The sequence below is a fragment of the Tupaia chinensis genome, unplaced genomic scaffold, assembly GCF_000334495.1.
Source record: "Tupaia chinensis unplaced genomic scaffold, TupChi_1.0 Scaffold143631_1, whole genome shotgun sequence".
In the NCBI taxonomy this organism is placed as follows: Eukaryota; Metazoa; Chordata; class Mammalia; order Scandentia; family Tupaiidae; genus Tupaia; species Tupaia belangeri.
The window spans coordinates 1,457,510-1,478,787 of NW_006203479.1; the positions used below are offsets into that span (position 1 = coordinate 1,457,510).

The 21,278-nt window shown below is 38.6% G+C and overlaps 1 protein-coding gene across 1 annotated transcript in view; it reads right to left on the bottom strand.

The window, feature by feature from the left end:
• Positions 1 to 21,278, bottom strand: part of GRID2 (glutamate ionotropic receptor delta type subunit 2) — a 392,388-nt gene that overhangs the window by 236,575 nt on the left and 134,535 nt on the right. The window contains exon 7 of the mRNA XM_006164500.1: positions 6,171 to 6,366. Within this exon, the coding sequence (XP_006164562.1) occupies positions 6,171 to 6,366 (196 nt within the window). The remainder of the gene's footprint in view (positions 1 to 6,170; positions 6,367 to 21,278) is intronic.

The following is a 21,278-nucleotide window of genomic DNA, read 5'->3' on the forward strand; positions in this document are numbered from 1 at the left end:
GTCCCTCAGATCTTTCAAGTTTGTATTCAGATGCTTTCTCAGAAAAACTTTCCCTGCACACCTATCTATCTAATAAAGAAGGCAATCCTGCTTCCCCTTTTCCTACTCTATCTTTTTGCTTGAATATGTCTCACTAGTGAACATAGGATGTTGTGTGTTTATCCTGGTTAGTGCTGCTCCCCCAGTTAGAATGTGAACTCCAGGAAGGCATTACGTTTTATGTTCTCCCTGTGACTAATATGCTGCTTGATACAGAGAGGGTACTCAATAAATAACTGTTGAAAGAATTCATGCCAAAAAAACCTCTGTTATAATTTTCTACTTACATTTTTTCTACTTATGCAAAAGGCCCCTCACACAATGAGACAAACTAAATTTGTTATAGTTTAACTGGGATAGCTTGGTACAGGTAACTGTCTCCCAAGAATAACAAATCAGAACTCATTCTGCCTGTTCGATTACACAGATTTCTTTGGTACAAGCAGAATGAAGATGCCAGACAGGATTGGAATCTACCTTAAGTAAAAGGAACTTAATGACACTAGTAGCGTAATTAAGAGCAAGCACAGCCCGAGACACTGATGAGATCCATTTAAAGGTATAGATTGTGAGGATTGTTTTTCACAGTGATCCAGGCCTTCCTGGAAGGCAGTGACTATATTTATAAGGGTCCCAGAGAAAGATACTATAAAAGATACTTGGCCTTCTGTGGAAGGTTGATCTAGAAGACCTCTAAGGTTTCTTCTGCCTGGACAAATTAGAAATTAGCCCAGAGACGAAGCTGTGGTGAGAGATGTGTAGGACTAGCTGCTGGAAGAACAATCTTAACTGCATTTCACGTTCTGTAGTGTTCTACTGGGTTGGTGGGAAAGTCACGATGCATTATCTCACAGAAAAAAAGAGAAAACCACATCATGACTTCCTGACAACCTAGTATTTTATGAACCTCCAGTGAGCTTTGCCAGGTGAGAGGTTATCCTTTGTTGCTTAATTTTATTTCATTTGCTTTGTTTTACATTTTTATTTATTAATTTAAGAAAACTTTGTCAGAGGGTGTGTGCACTTGCTGGAGAGGGAGAGGGAGGGAGAGAGAGGGAGAAAGTAAATGAGAAGGCACCTCTGTGGGGCATGGTCACTCAGCAATCCCTTCTCCTCCATTTCTCCCTCCTTTTAGGATTTTGGGCATGCCTGCACACACATCCAGGGTGTTTCTCGAGCAGCTGGATCCAGGACTCAAACAGCTTACTTGGCCACGTGGGATCCAGCTGCCTAACCACCACATTATCTGATGAGTCTTGATACTTTTTTTCTTTAAGAGCTATTTATTTTATTTATTATTATTATTTTTAATTTGCTATAGGGCATGTGCACTCACCAAAGAGACACAGAGAGAGGAAAAGTCAGAAAGCAAGCAACCATGTCTGGGACTTGAACCATGGTTGGCCATGTGGGAGTCCAGTGCCTTAACCATCATGCCAGCTGCTGGCTCCCAAAACTCCTTCTTTTACATGTGAGTATTGTTTTTTTTTTTTTTTTTTTTTTTTTTTAAATAGAAGCTGGCTGAGACCTTGCAAATGGAACCAGGTAAACTTTATTGTTATTATCCTCTGTTCAATCAACCTTCAGCTGTCTCTGATTTGGGTTGAAAGAAATATATTTTACGAACAAAATTTACTTAGGTATTTTCTAATATATATTCATAAGGGCGTTCTCCACTGGCCCCTTTAGTAAATCAGAAAACTGAATAAATATGGTGTAATAAATATTTGAGGACTTTATTTGCAGTTTTAAACTCATTAGCCCTCCTTATCGGCAGACTGTCAGGGAATAGAAATTGTTCTCTTCTTCTTTCATTGCATTTTCTTTTTATTATGTCACAAATTTAGGTTAATGTAAGAAAATACTGAACGAAAAAGCTCTGCAGTTGTAAATCCTTCACATTTACATTCTCTCTGGGAATCGTCAGGACTACTTTTGAGATAGGTTTATGGCTATAATCATACTATTTATTGATGCTTTACATAGATAATTTTATTTACTCTTTTTTTTTTTTTGGAGAGATTTTCACTGTAGGGCGCGTGCGCTCACCAGACAGACAGAGAGAGACATAGAGACAGAAAGCGAGAAATCACCCCCCAGGGGGGATGGTCACGCCGCAGTCCCTTCTCCTCCATTCTCCTCTCGGGATCTTGGGCACGCACGCACACGTGCCCGGCGTGAGTTTTAAGCCACCAGGTCCGGGACACGAACCGCGGTCAACTATGTGGGAGTCCATAGCCATTACGCTAACTGCTGGTTCCCAATAATTTTATTTACTCTTGACAAAAACCACATGAGATAGAAAACCATTATCCTCATGATACAACTCTTGAGGCCTAGAGATTGTTAAGCAACCAGTCATGTCTACAGATTTTATTGTTAAAAAAGTGAGCTAGATTCAAACTCAGATGGACTTGCCTGGCAAGCCCGTGCTTTTCATTCCTATACTACATTTTACCAATGAGTAGGTTGAGGCTCAGAGAAGCCAAGTGATTTACCCAAAGTTGCACAGCTATGATCTCAAAGAACCAGGACAGAAAACCAGGTAGTTTGTCTCTAGGACCAGAGTTCTTTTCATAATATAACTTTTTTTTTTTTTTGAATGAGTGACATTTAACAGCACTGTAAGAAACACTATCCCGAGTTGAAAGGTGAGCAAATACACATAGTTAAAGAAAAACAAAAAGCAACACCTAAAGAATAAACTTGGCTGCTCAGCACCTGCTGCCAAATTATCAGTAGCCTAATTCAGAACCCCTTAATTTTGAAGATTCTTGGGCTGGAATTTTTTCAGTTGGCAAAATTCCTTTCAGCATATACACAAATGCCAAATTAAATGTCATATGACTAAAAGACAAAGGTTAAGATAAAGAATTTTAAAGCCCAGAAAATGTGAGATCACATATATATTAGGAAAAGGAGAGATTTTCTTAAATAATACTGAAAACCTAGAAGATATATATAATATATATGCATTTATGCATATATTATATATATCTTAAAAGCATATACACACATATATATTTATATATGCATATATATTATATATACCTTAAAAACACTTTTTTTCTTTTTGTGTTTTTGCCATAGGGCATGTGCACTTGCTGGAGAGAGACAGAGAGAGAGAAAGTGAGAGATCACCTTCCAAGGGGGATGACCACGCCACAATCTCCAAATCTTGGGATTTTGGGCATGCATGCACACACTCAGTGTGATTTTCTTTCTTTCTTTCTTTTTTTCAAAGAATTATTTATTTAACTGTACTTATTCTTATCATTACTCTTCAATTTGCCATAGGGAGCATGCACTCATCAGAGGACGGTGACAGAGAGTGAAAGAGAGAAAGTGGGAAAGCAAGGTGCCAGGTCCAGGACTTGAATTGTGGTTGGCCATGTGGGAGTCTAGCGCCTTTAACCACTATGCCACATATATATATAACATATATATGTATGTATACATTTTTAAGATATATATAATATATACACATATGCATATATATTATATATATCTTCTAGGTTTTCAGTATTGTTTAAGGGAATCCAGCACTATAACCACCATGCCTCCATCCCTATATAACTTTCCTTTATCTTGTGGAACTAAAATTCTGTCCACTTAATAGCATCCCATTTCTCACTCTCCTCACATTCTGAAAACCACCATTCTAATTTTCATTTCTATGAATTGGGCAGTTCTAGGTACTTCATATACGTGGTATCATACAGTAGTTTCCTTTTGTCATGGTTTTATTTCACTTAGGGTGATGTCTTCAAGGTTCACCCATGTAGCACGTGTCATCGTTTCTTTCCATTTACAGGTTGTGCAATATTCCATTGTGTGTATATACCACATTTTATCTGTTCATCATTGATAGATACGTGGGTTGCTTCTACCTCTTGGCTATAGTGAATAATGCTGCTACAAACATGAAGGTAAAGATAACTCTGTGAGATCCTGCTTTCGATTCCTTTGGGCCAGACACGATGATTTGAAATGAGTGTCTGAAACACACCTCAGGCTGTTGCCTATGGTGTTCCTTGTCTGGATGCTCTTTCACTCTCTCTTCTATCAACACTCAGCCAGCTCCCACTTGGGGAGACCATAGTGCATATTTTATCTTCTCAAAAAACCTCACCTGAGCACTATATTTCAAGTACACTTAGTTGTTTATCTGTATAATAGCATACTGTTTTTTCATTTCATAACATTTATCATAATTTAAATACTTTTGTGTAATCATGTGCTTCATTTTCCTTTTCTGTTTTTGTCACCAAACTCTGCCTTTCATGGATACACTGACCATTTCTCTATTGCTGAGTTTATCTTTGGTTTCTAGATCAGTGCCTGGTACATAAGTGACACTTAGCAAATATTCAATGAATAAATAAATTACCAAACGAGTGAATACGTATGCTTTTTTAAAACAAATATTTAATTTGGAATATAGATGTCATCTGGAATGACATTGTATAGATAGAGGCCGTAAGGTGTGGAGAACTTTGGCTTTTAGAGTAGAATAGAAATAGAAACTATGAATTTCTATTGGGTTGTAGCAAAAGTCATCATGCATTTTTACACTGAAAAAGAAAGAAAAAATATATCATGACTTTTCTAACGACCCAATATTTATACTAATCCTCAAGAAAGCAAAGTTATTTTTAATAGTAGATAATATAAAGGAAAATAACTCTTCCCCAAATCATATTCTAGAGCTCAAATTTATTTACATCCTATGAGTACCTAGTAAATGCTAAATTATCAACCCTCATTCCTTCTCCCACGCACACACGTGTTACACATGTTCACTCACATACCTGATCCACTTCTTCTGTCCCTGAACTCCACTAACCAGAGGACATTATATTGAACTTCAGGAGCCAACAGTCCTCTTAAGAAAAGTAAGAAAGAAACATTCTAGGAGAAATACCTGGCCCTGGGATTAATACAATGAGGATAAAGGAGTTAGAGATCATTGCTCATATCTCAAGGATATTTACTTCTTTAAAGGCACCATTCCTACTTGGAGAGAGGCTTACCTCAGTACCATCAGTTTTCTGCGTAACAGTATCAATGTGGTGCCTGCAAGAACTACCAGGCTGACTCTAGGGGCCACAGTAACAGCAGTAGCAGATAAAGGGCACCATATGAAAAGGCAGAGAAAAATGCTGGAGTCTGTGGCAGAAAAATGCTTACAGTCATCAAAACATTCTCCCGCATGGCATTATTGAGTCTATCCTTTGAACAGGACACTAAGATTTGGGAATCCAATGTATTCTGTTGTGGAAGGTCATCAGAAAAAAAGCATATTCCACCATTGCTGCTGTTATTGCCACTAATTCATGTATTTATCCCATCATTATTTATTGAATGCTAATGCCAGTGATTTTTCCTAGGCTAGCCACTAAAGATAATTTTAAGCAAGATAGATAGATAGATGATAGATGATAGATAGATGGCAGTTCTGTCACAGTGACTAGTGGAGCCCGAGTTGCTTCTGTATACTTATTAACTGCCTAGAATAAAAAATAGCTTTAAGTTTTTCATATAAAGGAAGAGGCCTTTTTAAGCCTTTTTGTGCAGATACTTCTAACTGATGGTTATAGAAAACTAAGATGTAAATAAAGATTTTTACATTTGAAAATAGAAACAGACATGTGCACAAACCTTAGTTGTTGACAAGATTAACTTTTACTTTCAGATAGCGGCACCCAATCGTAAGTAAAGATAAAAGTTATCATCTAAAAACAAATGCAGTACAGAAAATACCCTGAGTCATTCAAAAGAATCAGATAACCTGGGTGATATTTGAAATGGGATTTGTAAAAACTTTTTTTAGTTTTCATGTTTACAAGTCCTTAACTCTTTTCTGAAGGAAATGCCAGCATGTGTTTTGTTTGTTCGTTTTGGAATGGCGTTGAAAATGGATGGATCAGGTACACCAGGGAGAACTCTGAATTCTCTCCACTGGTGTACTGAGGCACCTCAAAACCTTTTTTAAATCAATAGGAGGTGTAATTGAACTGAAATCTCAATGGCAGAATCAAAGGAAAAAGAAATAAACAAATCTCAGCTTAGGAGTTTGCACATGGGAGAAGAAAAGGTGAAGACTGTCAGTGAAGAGCCATGGCCGGTACCTTCTGAATGCCTGCTTGGGACTCCAGCACATTGTTCTCCGATCCATTGCTTCGGTTGATCATCCGCCACATTTGGGAGTACATGCTGTCCCTCTCAAAAGGATTCAGCCCCTTCATGCGGACATGTTCATATACTGCAGAGTCCAGGACCGTGCCATAAGGGATGTCTGTTTGCTTGGAAAGGTCTTGGAGAGACCTGAGTTATGAGGGAAGAAGAGAGACACAAAGATTGCATTGACTGTTTTCAAGAGGAAAGAATTAAAAGAAGACAGGACAATATGTGGTGGGGACAGGTATCAAATTGCTTTTCTTAACATTGTTGCATCTTTTTAATTAATTGGCACATAATAATTGTACATACTCATGGGATACAGGGTGATTTTTTAACATGTGAATATAATCTGGAATGACCGAAGCAGGATAATTAGTATATCTGTCGCCTCGAACATTTATTACCATTTTATGTGGGGAACATTTAAAATTCTCTCTCCTAGTTACAAATATTATTAAGTGTAGTTACCCTATTATGCTGCAGAAGCTTAGTGGTTTCTTAATATTAAGATATATGTATAAATAGAACTGCTATTAAGGTATATGGCACTTGCACAAACTATGAAACGATAATGTAGTTATTGAAGAAAACATGAAATTTTCTAATGGTAATGCAATGCTTTTTTTTTTTTTGCCATAGGGTATGCGTGTTTGCCAGAGAGAGAGACAGAGTGAGACAGAGAAACAGTGAGAGGGAAAGTGAGACATCACCCCCCAGAGGTTTGGCTGAGCCTCAATCCCTTCTTTTTCGTTCTCCTGGGATTTTGGGCATGCACACACCCATGATGTGTAACTGATTTTCAAGCTGCCAGGCCTGTGACTCAAACCATGGTTGACCATGTGGGAGTCCAGCACCTTACTCACTATGCCATCTGCTGGCCCCATGCAATGGTTTTTCTGGAGATTATGTGATTACTTGGAAAATTTTAGTAATTCCATCAAAGCAAAAATAATTAAACTAGAGCTAGATATAATTAAGTAGTTAATTTAAAAAAATATGCTAGAGGCATTAAGCCTATGCTCCTTTAGATAGCAGAGCTTAAATATTATACAAAATAATTACATTTTACATAAACAATGTGTCAAATATACACCTAAAAATCAGAATTCATAATAGTAATTTTTTATTGATTGGCTATTACGACCCATGCCAGGCTACTGGCAAATATACAGCAATGCCTATCCTTCAAAGTTGGTTCATACACTTTATAGGTGAGGAGACTTAAGCTGAGAGAATAAGTGACTTACTGTGGTGCAGTCTGCGAAGGAAGGAGCTAGAACACAGATGTAGGTCTGTCTCACCCCAACATCCTCAAGTGTTGCTGCTGCAAGATGTTAATTCTTATTACTGTGTTCCTTTTGCTGTATTTGACCTAGTGTGTGTGTGTGTGTGTGTGTGTGTGTATGTTTGTGTGAAAAAGAGACACAGAGAGAGAGACAGAGATCTATTTATATTCAAATAGAATAAGTTTCATGCTTCTGGAAGGTTGAACATAATTTCAGCTTCCTCTTTTTCAGTGATAGCCTTTTCAAATCAATCTCTGATTTACAGATGGTTTCTATGTATCCCAGGTTACACGTCTCTAGGTTGGTGGTTGAGTTCCTTAAATCTGAGTTTCTGAGGCATTTGTATTTTGAATGTGAAGAACCAGTTACTCCACTGGAACACACTGAATTTGGGTAAGCTCCCAACTCTAATGACTAACACTTAAGAATGTCTCTGGCATACTGCTCAAAATCAGATGCTGGCAGACTGCAACTGACTAACTGCTGCAGAGCAGATGCTTTGAAACTTGACACCATATTTTGAAGAAGACCGCCCACAACAGCCGGTCTGTGGATCCCATGTGATGTATACCCTGACCTTTGGTTGATGAAGTTTGCTAATGATTCCCAGAGGATCTTTACAACCAACACCAACACTGGGCAACGGTATTGGGAATATTCCTGCCCTTTGCCGATCTCCATCACATGCAGAATTTTGTTATGAACAATAAAGTAGGAGCCAGGTATGTGGGAGGAGTGTTTGTGTCAATTTCTAGTGACTGCTTTCAGCAAAATTTAACCTGTATTTTATTGATTTTTTAAAAAATTATTTAATTTAGTTTTTAAATTTCATTTTCCTTTATACAGTCAATCACATTATTTAGCTTACAATGTGAATATTTTAACATGTGAACATTTCTCCCTAGTCCAGTTGACTCAACTATGAAATATCTTTAACAGAAATTGGCACGTTTCTTTGTCCCATTAATGAGTGTTGTGTTGCTGGTGACTATTACTTATTGCATGGGAACTACCATGATGACTCCTTTTCATTCTATCTAACTGCTGCATAGATCTATACACTTAAAAATGTACTATTTGACAAGAATCCTCTAGAATATCCTATAATGATTGAACGAATTCTAGCACTTATAAACAAGTAAACTAACGTGACAGTATAAATGAATAATTGAGAGCAAAGGCAGGAAGAAAAGTGAGCAACAAGTAGCTGGGATGCAACTTTCTGGGACACACAATCATTACCTTGGTAATATTAAAACAAAAAAATTGTGTTTCAAGACAACAATTTATTGTTGTTGCCAGTAGTAGGGGTGAAACTGTATTAAAAACATTAACATTTTAAATATATCTCTCATGATTAGGGGATACTCTAACGTGATAACATAAAATGAAGAAATGAAATATATCTATACAAGTTATAACATCAGGTCTCATTTGATCAGTTTCTATAAATACAATCAAGGTTAGGTGCTTGTGAAAACACCACATAGAACCTGAAGATAGCTGGATGGAGAAAGTCCATGTGAGGGTTCTTCAGAAACCCTATCAGGGCCCAGCAGGCCACAGGTGGTGAGGTCCATAGTGTACTGGACTGGAGTACTAGAAGTCATATGCCAAACATGGGTTAGATCCATGGGTTGGCCTGAAAACATGCTGCATATTTTTTTGAGAGGGTCCCCAAGATCTTGAAAGCTGGAGGGCTGGGGAAGGGGAATTGCTATATAATGAGACTCTGTAGAGAGAGTTTTCTCTCTCTCTCTCTCTTCTCCTTCCTGCTGTCTCTCTTGGGTGCATGCATACTCTTTATCATTAAAAAAGACAGAAATATGGGACCAGTAGATGGCGTAAGAGTTACTTTGCTGGACTCTCACACAGTCACCGCAGTTCGAGAGTCAGACTCGTGGCTTGGAACTCATGCTGGGTGTGTGTGTGTGTGTGTGTGTGTGTAAGATCCTGAGAGGTGAATGGAAGAGAAGGGATTGTGATGTGGCCATCCCTCAGGGAGGTTATTTTTCTCTCTTTGTCTTCCTGTCTCTCCAGTGAGCACATGTGCCCTATAGCAAAAATCTCTTTGAAAGAAAAAAAAAAAAAGAAACAAATAAACCCTATCAGTATAATATTGGCCACTCGCTGCTTGGCAGTTCAAGCAATCAATTTCAGTTGTAATATCAAACAAAGGTGGAGGTGAGATCAGAGTGTAGGTTGAAATCTCATTATGCTTACATGTAAATATAGATCCAGTTTACTCAATAGTCACACTACTTAAATACCATGAGAATTAAGGGTCTCTCTTAAACATCCATGACAAGAAAACTGAAATAAAAAGTTAGGATATTTAATCAGGTTTCTGGGACATAGCTTCATTTTAAATATTAGTTTTATAATTGGAATAGAGAATTATAATACAGTTAAGTTGGTGACACTGTTTTATACAGCATAAAATTTTAAAGGAACATTTTAATAGATTGCTTCTGTGAAGTTCTGTGTGTCAGGAAGATGGCGGTTTATTTCCAATGTGCTTGATTTTAGAATAGTAGAGCATTTTGTAATTTAGAACAAGGGCATGTTTCCTCCAGTCATTTCTCTTACCAAGTTTTGCTTATAAGTTTGCCTCAAGACATGCTCGCAATAAAAATTACAGCTTGTCTGATTTAGCCTCATTTCATCATAGTACACCAAGATACTACCAAAGGAGACAAAAATAAAATGACTAAAGCAAAATGAAGTGAACATAAACAGATTGTTACAGAAAGAGAAGACTGTTCTAGAAGTCCCACACAGAAAGGGAGTGACCACTGTAAGCGGTCATTTTGTTATTTCTACACTAATAAGATTTTTGAGCAGCATCAGCAGAAATGCTATGGCTTATATTATGAGCCTCTAAAAGACATTGGTAAGTTATTCTGTAAGCAGTAGCCCTCAAAAAACCATCTTTAGAGTGAAATCTGAGTGATTGGATAATGTTAGATATGTCCCAAAACCATCATAAATAAGCATACATATACACATATACTATGTAAATTTACCATGGCAAATACTGATATTTGATTTTTAATAGCAATGTTTTCCAGGCTGCAGGAGGAATAAGAAAATCTAGTGCACTCCAGATAGGAGCTATCTGTGAATGCACTCATACTGATAAACTCCATTTCTCTACCTCACTACATAACCCTACACGCTCTCAGTGACTGCTCACTTGCGAGTCTACTAAAGCTGAGCCCTTCTCTTCCAAACTCATACTCTCACTCCTGCATGCAGAGTGAAAAATGAGTTATCCACAGCAATAGGGGGTGAACAATCAAATAAAGCAAATGCTTGGCTGTTCTAAATAGCCTCCTGTTCTTCCCATCTTACTGAGATTCTTCTTTTATTCTCCCATATTGGTTTTCTAACAGACTGGCCTCAACCCATGGGCACTAAACAATACCGAGAACCAATAGGTAAGCCATGTTAAGTTATTTGCATGAACATTCCATACAGTGAAGAACTGTGCAATTTAGTAAAACTCTGTGAGAGTAAATGTTAAGATTTTGAGTTAATCTAGGCTGATTCCAAACACCTCCTACGAGAAAAATGAACACTTAAGGTTCCTTCAAACATTTAAAATGAATTTCTATATATCCAGTAGTCTGATGTTCGATATAGCTGATAGCTATTGCTTTGAGATTGGGTAGGTTAGATTTTACAGTCAAGCAGGTCTGGTATTTGTGAGGTGTGTGATGGAAGGTACCCTTGTATATTTTCGTTTTTTCATCTGTAAAGAGGAGACAATAACAGAGTCCTCTCAAAGTGTTATGAAGAGAAGATCTGTTCCATTTGTTTTTCAATAAAGTTAGGTACTGTTTTATCTGAAGATCATTATTATAACAATTCCCCTCTCAATAATGCTCCATTTAATGGTTCCTCATGGGTTTTTTTGGTGAATATTTTTTTCCCCTGGTAGAGGCAGAATGACTCCAGATAAATATTTTTGAAGAATTCATATATTAGAGTTGAATAAATAATGTCTGGCTTGTCTTCCAAATAAAGACTACATGAATTTGTGACACTAAGTAATCATGAATTTCTTATAGCAAACTTTTTTTATAATTTTATGTTAATGAAATTATGGTACAATGAAGGAGTTACTAAAAATACTGAACATTTCTAAAACTGCCAACTAGTTACTCTAATTCTTAGTACTTCCACATTAAATTTTCTCTCCTAGTTTTGCTTGTTTTCTTTTAAAAAGAGAGTAGATGATATTTTTAAAAAACATGTTTTGTATTTATTAATTTTAATTATTATTTATACATTAAATAGATGCTATTTTTCTATATAATTTACAGATAGCTCTCATAAACCTCTCTATCTCATTTCTATCTTCCTTTTCTTTAAAAAATGATAAATTTTAGTGTTTGTGTAGAATGCTCAGCAACAAATGACAAGAGGGAACTGCTAGCCTTAGCTCCAGGGAATTTTAAGTCTAATCCCATTTTTTATGAAATGGAACAAGTCAACTCAAGATATCACATCAGAAGGGATTTTTTTCTTCAGGGGGAGAAAAATGGAACGTGGCTGATGGGATAGGCACTAGATGCTTCAGGCCACGGCGCTGACCGTGGAAAGGAGACAACCAGCCTCCTACTCATGTCAGGCTTCCCACCCCGCCATCTCCGGTTTCCTCCTGTGGGTGCTGATTTCAGGCCTGCTGAGCTGAGTGTGTCTGTGAAATGCAGAGACAGGTTCTCCAGCAAAAAAGAGACCCAAGACTGAAAGTTTAAAAGAACAACTAGTATGCCGGCAGAGCGAGAATTAGTGTCATTCAGACCCAGGAAGCAAGTGACAATGTTAGCAAATGGAATGACATGATCAGGCAGGGAAGGCCGCCCGCTTACTGAGAGGTACTGCCAACAGCTGGCACTGGGTAACCTCTTGGTTACTTGGGTCGAGGGCATTAAGATGTGTGTTTTGATCCTTGGGCAAATTCAATTTCTCCAAATTGACATTCCTTTGCCAATTAAACAGGGAACTAATACTTTTTATAGTAAGTTATTTGGAGATGTGTAAGACATTTGTTTAGTAATTAGCTCTCTAGAAGTGCTCAATTACTGCTAGTTAAAGTCATTAATTTTCTTATTATGACTACTGTTATTCTGCTCCCTATTATGGTTCCTGGAATTGACATTTCCTTATTTTCTTATCAATTAGACATATCCTCAGCTAATCCTTCTTCCTTACCTTTCCTTTCTTACTTTCACTTATCTGTCATCAAGTTCTGTACCTTTTGGCATCTAAATCCGCAAATTGGTCACCACCTTTGCCTTTCCATTTCCAATAGCTGTGTCGTTCCTGCCTAGATAATTCTTACTAGGCCTTTTCTCTCTCTGTACCCTCATCCACTGCTCACTCGGCCTCCACCCAACAGCCGAAGTGGTCTTTCCGACGTGCAGGTCCGGCCATATATCACTGCCTTATATAAATATTTCCTATGTACCCAACTGCCCTTAGAAAATAGTTCCAGTACCAGCAGATGGTGTAATGGTTATGTTGCTAGACTCCCATGTGGTTGACTGCAGTTTGAATCCTAGACCTGGTGGCTTAAAACTCACACCAGGTGTGTGTGTGTGTGTGTGTGTGTGTGTGCCCCAAATCCTGAGAGAAGAATGGGGAAGAAGGGATTGTGGCATAGCCATCCCCCCCAGGGATGATTTCTCACTTTCTGTCTCTCTGGCAAGCACATGCAACCTATGGCAACAACAACAAAAAATCTCTCTAAAACAAAAAAAGAAAGAAAAAGAAGAGTTCCAATTCCTTAGCATTCAAGGTCCTTCAAAAATTTGACTTAAGCCTTTTTATTCTCATTCTCAGAAATAACTTTTTGCCCTATTCACATTCACAGTGCAGGCCAATATACCATTTCTTCAGTCCTTGCTTTTACTATGTGTGCCCAAAATCCTGAAAGGAGAAATGGAGACAGAACTGAAGTGGGACCGTACCCTGGAAGGGGTCCCCCCCAACCTCATCTCTTTCTCTCTTCAGCAAGTGCACACACCCTCTGGAAAATTTAAAAAAAGAAAAAAAAAAAGGATGCTCTCTTTACAGAAGGCTTCATATGGGAAACTCTCCCTGACACTACAAATAAAGGAGTCCTAATCTCTGCTTCTTTAATAATTGAGAGAGAGAGAGAGAGAGAGAGACACCTCCAACAGGGTCTTGACATCACTGTCCACCCCGAGATCCATCCAGCCTGGGTCTCAGGCACTCACATGCCTTAGCATGCCCAGGAGCGTTTTTGAAACCTCGAGGTTTGGGACTCACACAGTGCGGTTGGCTATGTGGGATCCAGCCACCTTGCCCATCATACCACAGGCTGGCCTAGATAGGGTGCTTTATAGAAATGACATATGAGAACGAAAGGGGACTGGAGATTTGCCAAGGGTTGGCAGGTGAGCAGCTCCACGTGGAGCACCTGAATACGCTCTCAATGGAACGGCCTTCCCAGCCCTCCCATCTGTCCCTTTCCCCCCGTTTTGTCGTGAACCCTTCACCCGCTCCCATGGCCTCCCTTGCTATAACACAATATCTTAGATAAAAGCCAGCTTCAGGTCTCTGCTCTGAACTTCCTTACAATGCTTATTTGATCTTTATTTTTGGAACTGTTTAAATATTCACCAGAGTACCAAGTGATTGGTCTAGACGAAGTGTGTCATTTTATCACAAGGAGGCCATGTCTCTTTTACAGAACGCTGTCCCTTGTGGCAGATTAGCAGGTATGGCGACTCCAGCCTGCTGATCCTGCATCTCCTCTGACAGGGTTGGGGATATCTCCTATACTCTGTTCTCCGGAGTAGTCAGGGGCACTGTGATCCCCTATAAGGTACGGACAGGATGGACACAGGTGAAACTGGAATTTCATAAAATAGGTGCCTTTCAGGAAGGTGGCATGGATGCCTTAGGGGGGCATCTTTCTGCTTTTGGACAGATTTGTACTTCCCATACGAATTTGAAAGTTGGCTCAAGGCTGGCCCTATAACCCAGTGATTAAGTACCATGTGTGGGGAGCCAGATCCCATACAGCTGACCATGGTTTGAATCCTGTCCCCAGCACCCTGAAAAAACACCAATGTGTGTGCATGCCCCAAATCCTGACCTGGTAGAGAAGTGGAGGAGGAAGAATTGCAGAGTGACCATGCCCCACCTGGTGTGCTATCAATCTCTCTCCCCCTTCCTATCCCTTCATAATGCGCACAGAGTGCATGCACCCCCTGGCAATGAAAAAAAGTGATGTTCCGGGATTGTGGATGTAGTAGATCATTTACAGAACCCCAAAGGAAGATGGAATTATTCTGTTCTTACTTCTGTAGGTCATAATTAATTTTAAAAAATTGTTAAACTCTCTTTGCAATGACAAAGTTTTACAAATGCAAGAAAACATTCATCTGGAAATATGATTGACTGATTTAACTTATTGACTCACTTTATAAGCTAGGAACTAATTTTGTCACACCATGAATCCTGAAATGTGGCACACACTATAATTTTTCATCAGAAGCCTCATAATTTTGACACCCCTGAAAAAAATGAACATTTAAGACCTTGTTCTCTAGATTGAATGGCTTCTTGGTTGAATAAATAATTAATATGTAATGTTATATTTATATTTAATATGGAAATTATTAAATAAAATAATATAATACATATGTGCCCATCATGAAAGACAATTTTATGTATATTATATTTACTATAATGTATATGATATATAATCATAAAGTACATATCTTATAAAAATATATTAACTAAATAAACGCAACTCCATTACAAAAGGCTTCAGTATTCTGTGAATGCAATTTTCTGCAGTTTTTCTGCTTTTGGCACAAAGCATGTGTGGTATGTTTCTTACATATCATGAAAAAGATGCAATATTTATTTATTCCAGGCCAGGAGAAACAAATATGAAATTATCTTACAATTTATATAGCCTGCATTGTACTATGTAACCATTGATTGTAAGGTGGCTATAAAATTTATGTTAAGATGATATCTTGAAATAATCCAATAGACTACCATAGTAGAACCATTAGATTTTATATTTATAGATCTTTGAAAAATATAAAAAGGATTTCACTAGTTCCCATTAATTTCCCTAAGGATGATCAAATTTCTAGATGGCATTAAGAAAGTACCCTAATACAATCATAACACAGAGGCACCTCATTATTCGATTAGTTACCTTAAGGCACATAAGCCAGCCCCCTAAACTGATTTTTCTTCCTAAGGCACTGACTTTGAAAACTTATAATACCATGAAGTAATCTTCACTCATGCCTAATGGAAAACCCTCCTATTGCACAAGAGCCTCTCATTTTGTTCTCCCTGAAAGTGAACACGAGGTCTGTCATGGTGGTGCAATGGTGGCAGGGTGCTCCACCTTGCTGAAGCCATGTGGGAGGGCCCTGGTTCGTGCCCTGAGGTCTCTCTGTACACAGTAGGCACATACACATGCGATTCCAGCTGAGTGAGGGGGGGTGGATAGTGACCTGAGGGTCCTGATAGGGTTTCTATGTCTCTCTCTCTCTCTCTCAAGAAAGAAAAATACATTAACTCAGAGAAATGGACAAGAGGGGCCAGCAGGTGGAATGGTGGTTGAGATGCTGGACTCCCACATGGCCAACCACAGTCTGAGTCTCAGACCTGGTGGCTTGTTTTCTTCATGTACTACTTCTTTTTCATTTTCATCCTTTAACTTCTTGCTGAGGTAAACACTGTATTTCTTTTGTGCTTATCCATAGGATTTATTACTCATTTTTTACACTGTTATCAACTAAACTATCTCTTTTTTTCCTATTGTAATTTTTGCACAATTTATAGACCTTGAAGTAGGCTATGGTAGTCTTTAAAAACCTGGAAGACTTTTATACAATTAGGTGGTCTGGTTACTTTCATTATGAATATCAATGCTATATTGGAAATGTATAATTGATAGATGGCTTATTCTCAAACTATTACTGTCCCCCAATTCTGAACTGCCAAACAAACACACATGAGTTTGTTTTTTCATTTCTGAGTGAATTACCTCTTACTTGTCTCTGTTAAATTTCATCTTACTTCTAATTACCTTCTGTAATTTGTCAAGGTCCTTATAAATTCTTACAGTATGGTTCTAGTCAATAATCACCCCCACTTGATATAGTGTAATCTGCATATTTAATAAGCTCACTCCCTATTCCATACTTCAAATCAACACTGCAAATGTTAATTAGACTCAGAACCAATGCTGACTTATGGAAAATGCTGTATTGAATATACCCTCCAAGGCTGACATTGAACCATTGATCACTTCCCTGTGTATGGCCCACTAATGAGCTGTGATACAATAATACATAATAACACTACCTGAAACCATGACCCACGTAAAGAACATGTGGCTTCAAATGAGGAATCAATAGTAATTTGTGGCTTTTTTTCCCTATGAGATCTTTTGAGGGGATCCAAATATTAATCACATTATCAAATTTTTCCTAGTGAACAAAAGAAAAGGGGAAAAATGACCAAGGACAAACAAGTAACTAGGAATAATAGTTGGCTAATTTAGTAGCCAATTTAAAGACCTGATGAAACATTGCCATCAAAGTAAGGAGGAAGGGCAGGATTTCAGTGGGTCTTCTGAATATGTGAAATCAGGGAATCCACCTAAAAACAAAAATCTTGGCTCTTTATAACACACAGGAGGGGACAAATACAAAAACATATTCCTTTTTCTCAATGCAGTCTTCCCCTAAAAATCTTTTTTAAGAGTAATTCACAGATATGATCTTCTCTTCCCAATTAGGTGATCATTCTATTTTGAGGAATTTCAGCTAAAGTTGGTATTAAATATATATTCTGATGCTTGAGAAGTGGTCTTCCTAACAGCCACTTTGAGATTATGCCAGACTACTCTGCAAATGTACTTCTGAACAGCAGTTCAACTGTAGATCTTGAGAATTCTGCAGGAGCACTCTCAAAATATCACAATGTTCACCTGCAAAAAAGCAGTGCAGCCAGTCAGCTGCAGCCTGGCTCCTCGCTTCCCATATCATAAGCCATTTGCTAGGGCATCTGACTCTTTCCTGACTGTATCCTCAGAATCAGGGCTTGAGAAATGGGGGTTGCAATACAGGTTCGTGTGTGTGTGTGTGTGTGTGTGTGTGTGTGTGTGTGTGTGTTCGCATGCATGCACATACAGGTAGGACTGGAGGAGAAAGCTATTAAAATAAATTGCATATTTTTAGATGCAGGGACTGTGACAGCACATCAGAGAACTAATGGGGTCACACAGGTACTTAGTGGAAGGCGGAGTCAGTGCACACAGATTGCTGGCATGATGGAGAAAATAGGGGAAGGTAGGCAGGACTAGAAAAAGAGAAAAAGAAGACAAGATGGTATGACAAAATTGAGAGCTTTTCTTTCAGTTCTACCTTTCAATCTAGGATTTTTTGTTTTAAGTGTATTTCTTCCATAAGGTGGAGACAAAGACAGAGGCAGAGATACAGACACCCCCAGCAGTCTTCACACTGCAGTCCACCCCCATCTCAGCCAGTCCGATCAGGTTACCCACATGTGCATGCGGTTACTGTGCTCAGGGCAACTCTGAGTCTTGAACCAACGGCTTTACCCATTTAGGTCCTGCTGCATGACTGCTGTGCCATCTCCTGGCCTCAATTCTTTTCTCAATGTGTCTATGTGAATCTAGTTCATTACTTAATAGGACACTCCATTCTGTAGCTCATACAGAATCTTAGAGTTGAAGGGACATTTCTTAGAGTTGAAGGGACATTGAAAATGACAATCAAAACTATGCAACAAATAGTTGTGCAATGAGTGAAGAAATAAGTCACCATTTTTAAAAGATGAGAAAGTGTAGTACAATGTAATTTAAAATCCTGCCTTATTTTTTTAGTAGTATTGGGTTGTTGGAAAAGTCATGATGTATTTTTTTTCTATGGGAAAATGCATCATGACTTTTGTGATAGCCCAATAGGAGGATGGAGACTCAGACCTGTACCTCTACTTTAGTCCCCTTAGGCAGCGTTCTTCTGTCAAACAACTCTTTCTGCCAACTTGGTCTTGCCTCTTTCCATCACTATTCTTCCCGTATTAATTTCATAAAGTATGCCCCATACTGAAACTATCTTTTCTAGAGTGACTAAAAATCATACTCCCAAATATAGCATTTTAACCACATCCATAAACTTGTGGCTGATAGGACTTATTTATTCAGCACACTTCAGGTAAGGAAGAAAAATAATCAGAAATAGGGAGAGAAGATAGAAATTTAGCTTCTTGAGTTCTTAATAGGTTTCTAGGCTTAGAGGAATAGATTGGGAAGACAGCGAGAAAGCATAAGAGAGAAGGATTTGATTTGTTTAGAATAAATCAGCTCATCCAAAAAAAACAAAAAAACAAAAAAACAAAAATTCTCATCCAAAAAAGAAAAAAAAAAAAGAAAAAGAAAGGAAGGGCAGGTATCATCTTACGGGCTGTGGGAGCTTAATAGGTTGGCAAAGTTCTTGGTGAGCTCAATGTAGACAAAGTCAATGTTGGTGCTAAGATAGCCCTGATCCTGGGAGCTACAAATCAAGTGAAAGGCAACTTTTAATTAGATGCTCACTGAAGGGTGGTTTGGAGAGACCAACATACTTCTAAAAGCTTTTACTTTTTTTTTTTTTTTAACTTTCTACCCACAAAAAGAGACAACCTCCTGTCCAAAACACCTAGATGGCTCTGTGTTTACAAGACATCCATCACTGGGGTACTTAAGTGCTAAGAAAAGAAAGCCATTTCAATACAGGACTGAACAGGTAAGGGGATAAATGTCTTCCTCTGTCTGCAGTGCCTGTGTATTCTGGAGCTAAACCTACACAATTCCGTACTAAAATGGAACAGAAAAGCAGTATGAATCAAGCTTCACTCACTACATCCACCTGGATTTGGGCTGCTCCTAATAAAGTACAATTCCCTGCTGAGAACTACTAAATAGGCTCCTACCAGAGGACTGAAGAGACAGTGGGTGAGACACTCAGTGAGAGAGAACCATTTTGAGTTTCCTCTCTTATCTAGGAATAATGGGACACAGAAATGACTTTCATATTTCTCTCTGAAATTTTTATGGCATCCATATACAAGTCATGGAGTTCCATAGTCTCAGGCCAGATTCTAAGAAATCTCTTTCTGGCTCACACCTAGCATGGAAATTTACTTGTAACCAACTACGTACACAGTAAGGGACGGCGTAAGGCACTGTGTCAACACGAAGGCGATGAAGCAGTCCTCGACACCAAGCACTTTAAGCAGAAAAGTACAACAAGTAGAACCGTATTTCGGCACAAGGCTAGATGTAGTTGTGGGTATAAAGCAAGGTAGATGTAGACTGGCTTGAACAAAAGGAGACAGAAAATCTAATTATGAACACGAGGGAGGCTGCATAGAGGAAGTGGTATTTGAGCTGTGTAGAATGAGAGGGGTAAATAAAGATAAGTCAGAAGAGGAAAACTTGCCAAGTAAACAGGTCTCTGTACCCAGGCTTAGTGTCAGGGTTACTGTAAGTTAGCAGTAAGGTGAGACAGTGGGGGGAACCATCCCTCTAGCTCATTATTTATGCTTAAATCCATATAAGATTGGTTGACGTAATTATTTTTTTTTTTGTTATTTGTTTACTTGTGTTTTACTTTTAGGGAGGTGGAAGATTAAGTAGCAAGGCCAGAAAACAATATTAGTAAGACAGACTATGAGGCAGGGTGGTGGCAGCTCTGTCGAGCAATATTAGCAAGGAACTTTGAGGATTAGGTGTATCTGGTGAAAAGGAGAATTTGGTGTATGGAATTGTGGGCAAAATGGTAAAAAAAGAATGGTTGTTGGGGCCAGCAAGTGGTGTAGTGGTTAAGGTGCTAGACTCCCACATGCCCCACCATAGTATGAGTGCTGGACCTGGTGGCTTGAAAATCATGCCAAGTGTGTGTGCACCCAAAATCTTAGGAGAATGGAGAAGGGACTGTGGTATGGATACCCCCTTGGGGAGTTATTTCCCATTTTCCCACTCTCTCTCTCTCTTTCTGGTAAGCACACATGCCCTAGGTAAAAACAAATAAACAAACGAACAAACAAACAAACAAAAAGAATAGTTATTGTATTTACACCACCAAAAGTGGGGGTTGAAAGAAAACCAGTCCAAGGCAACTGTGAGCTACTGGAGAACAAGTACAAAAATGGAAGCAAATGCTATGTAGGATGTGTCCAGCAACTATGTGGTTATTTATGTCTTTTTTTTTTGAGAGGTTTTCGCTATAGGGCGTGTGTGCTCGTCAGACAGACAGAGAGAGACATAGAGACAGAAAGCGAGAAATCACCCCCCAGGGGGGATGGTCATGCCGCAATCCCTTCTCCTCCATTCTCCTCTTGGGATCTTGGGCACGCACGCACATGCGCCCGGCGTGAGTTTTAAGCCACCGGGTCCAGGACGCGACCCGCGGTCGACTATGTGGGAGTCCAGCAACATAGCCATGACGCTAACTGCTGGTTCCCTTATTTTTCATTTGATCTCTAATGTAAACCTATGAAGTAAAACTATTCTCTTTTCAACCTTTGGGAATATAATGTCTATCAACAGATGAATGAAGAAAATGAAGTATATATACACAATGGAATAATATCCAGCCATAAAAAGGAATGAAATCCTGTCATTTGTAGCAACATCGGTGAACCTAAAAGACATTATGTTCAGTGGAATATATCAGGCACAGAAAGACAAAT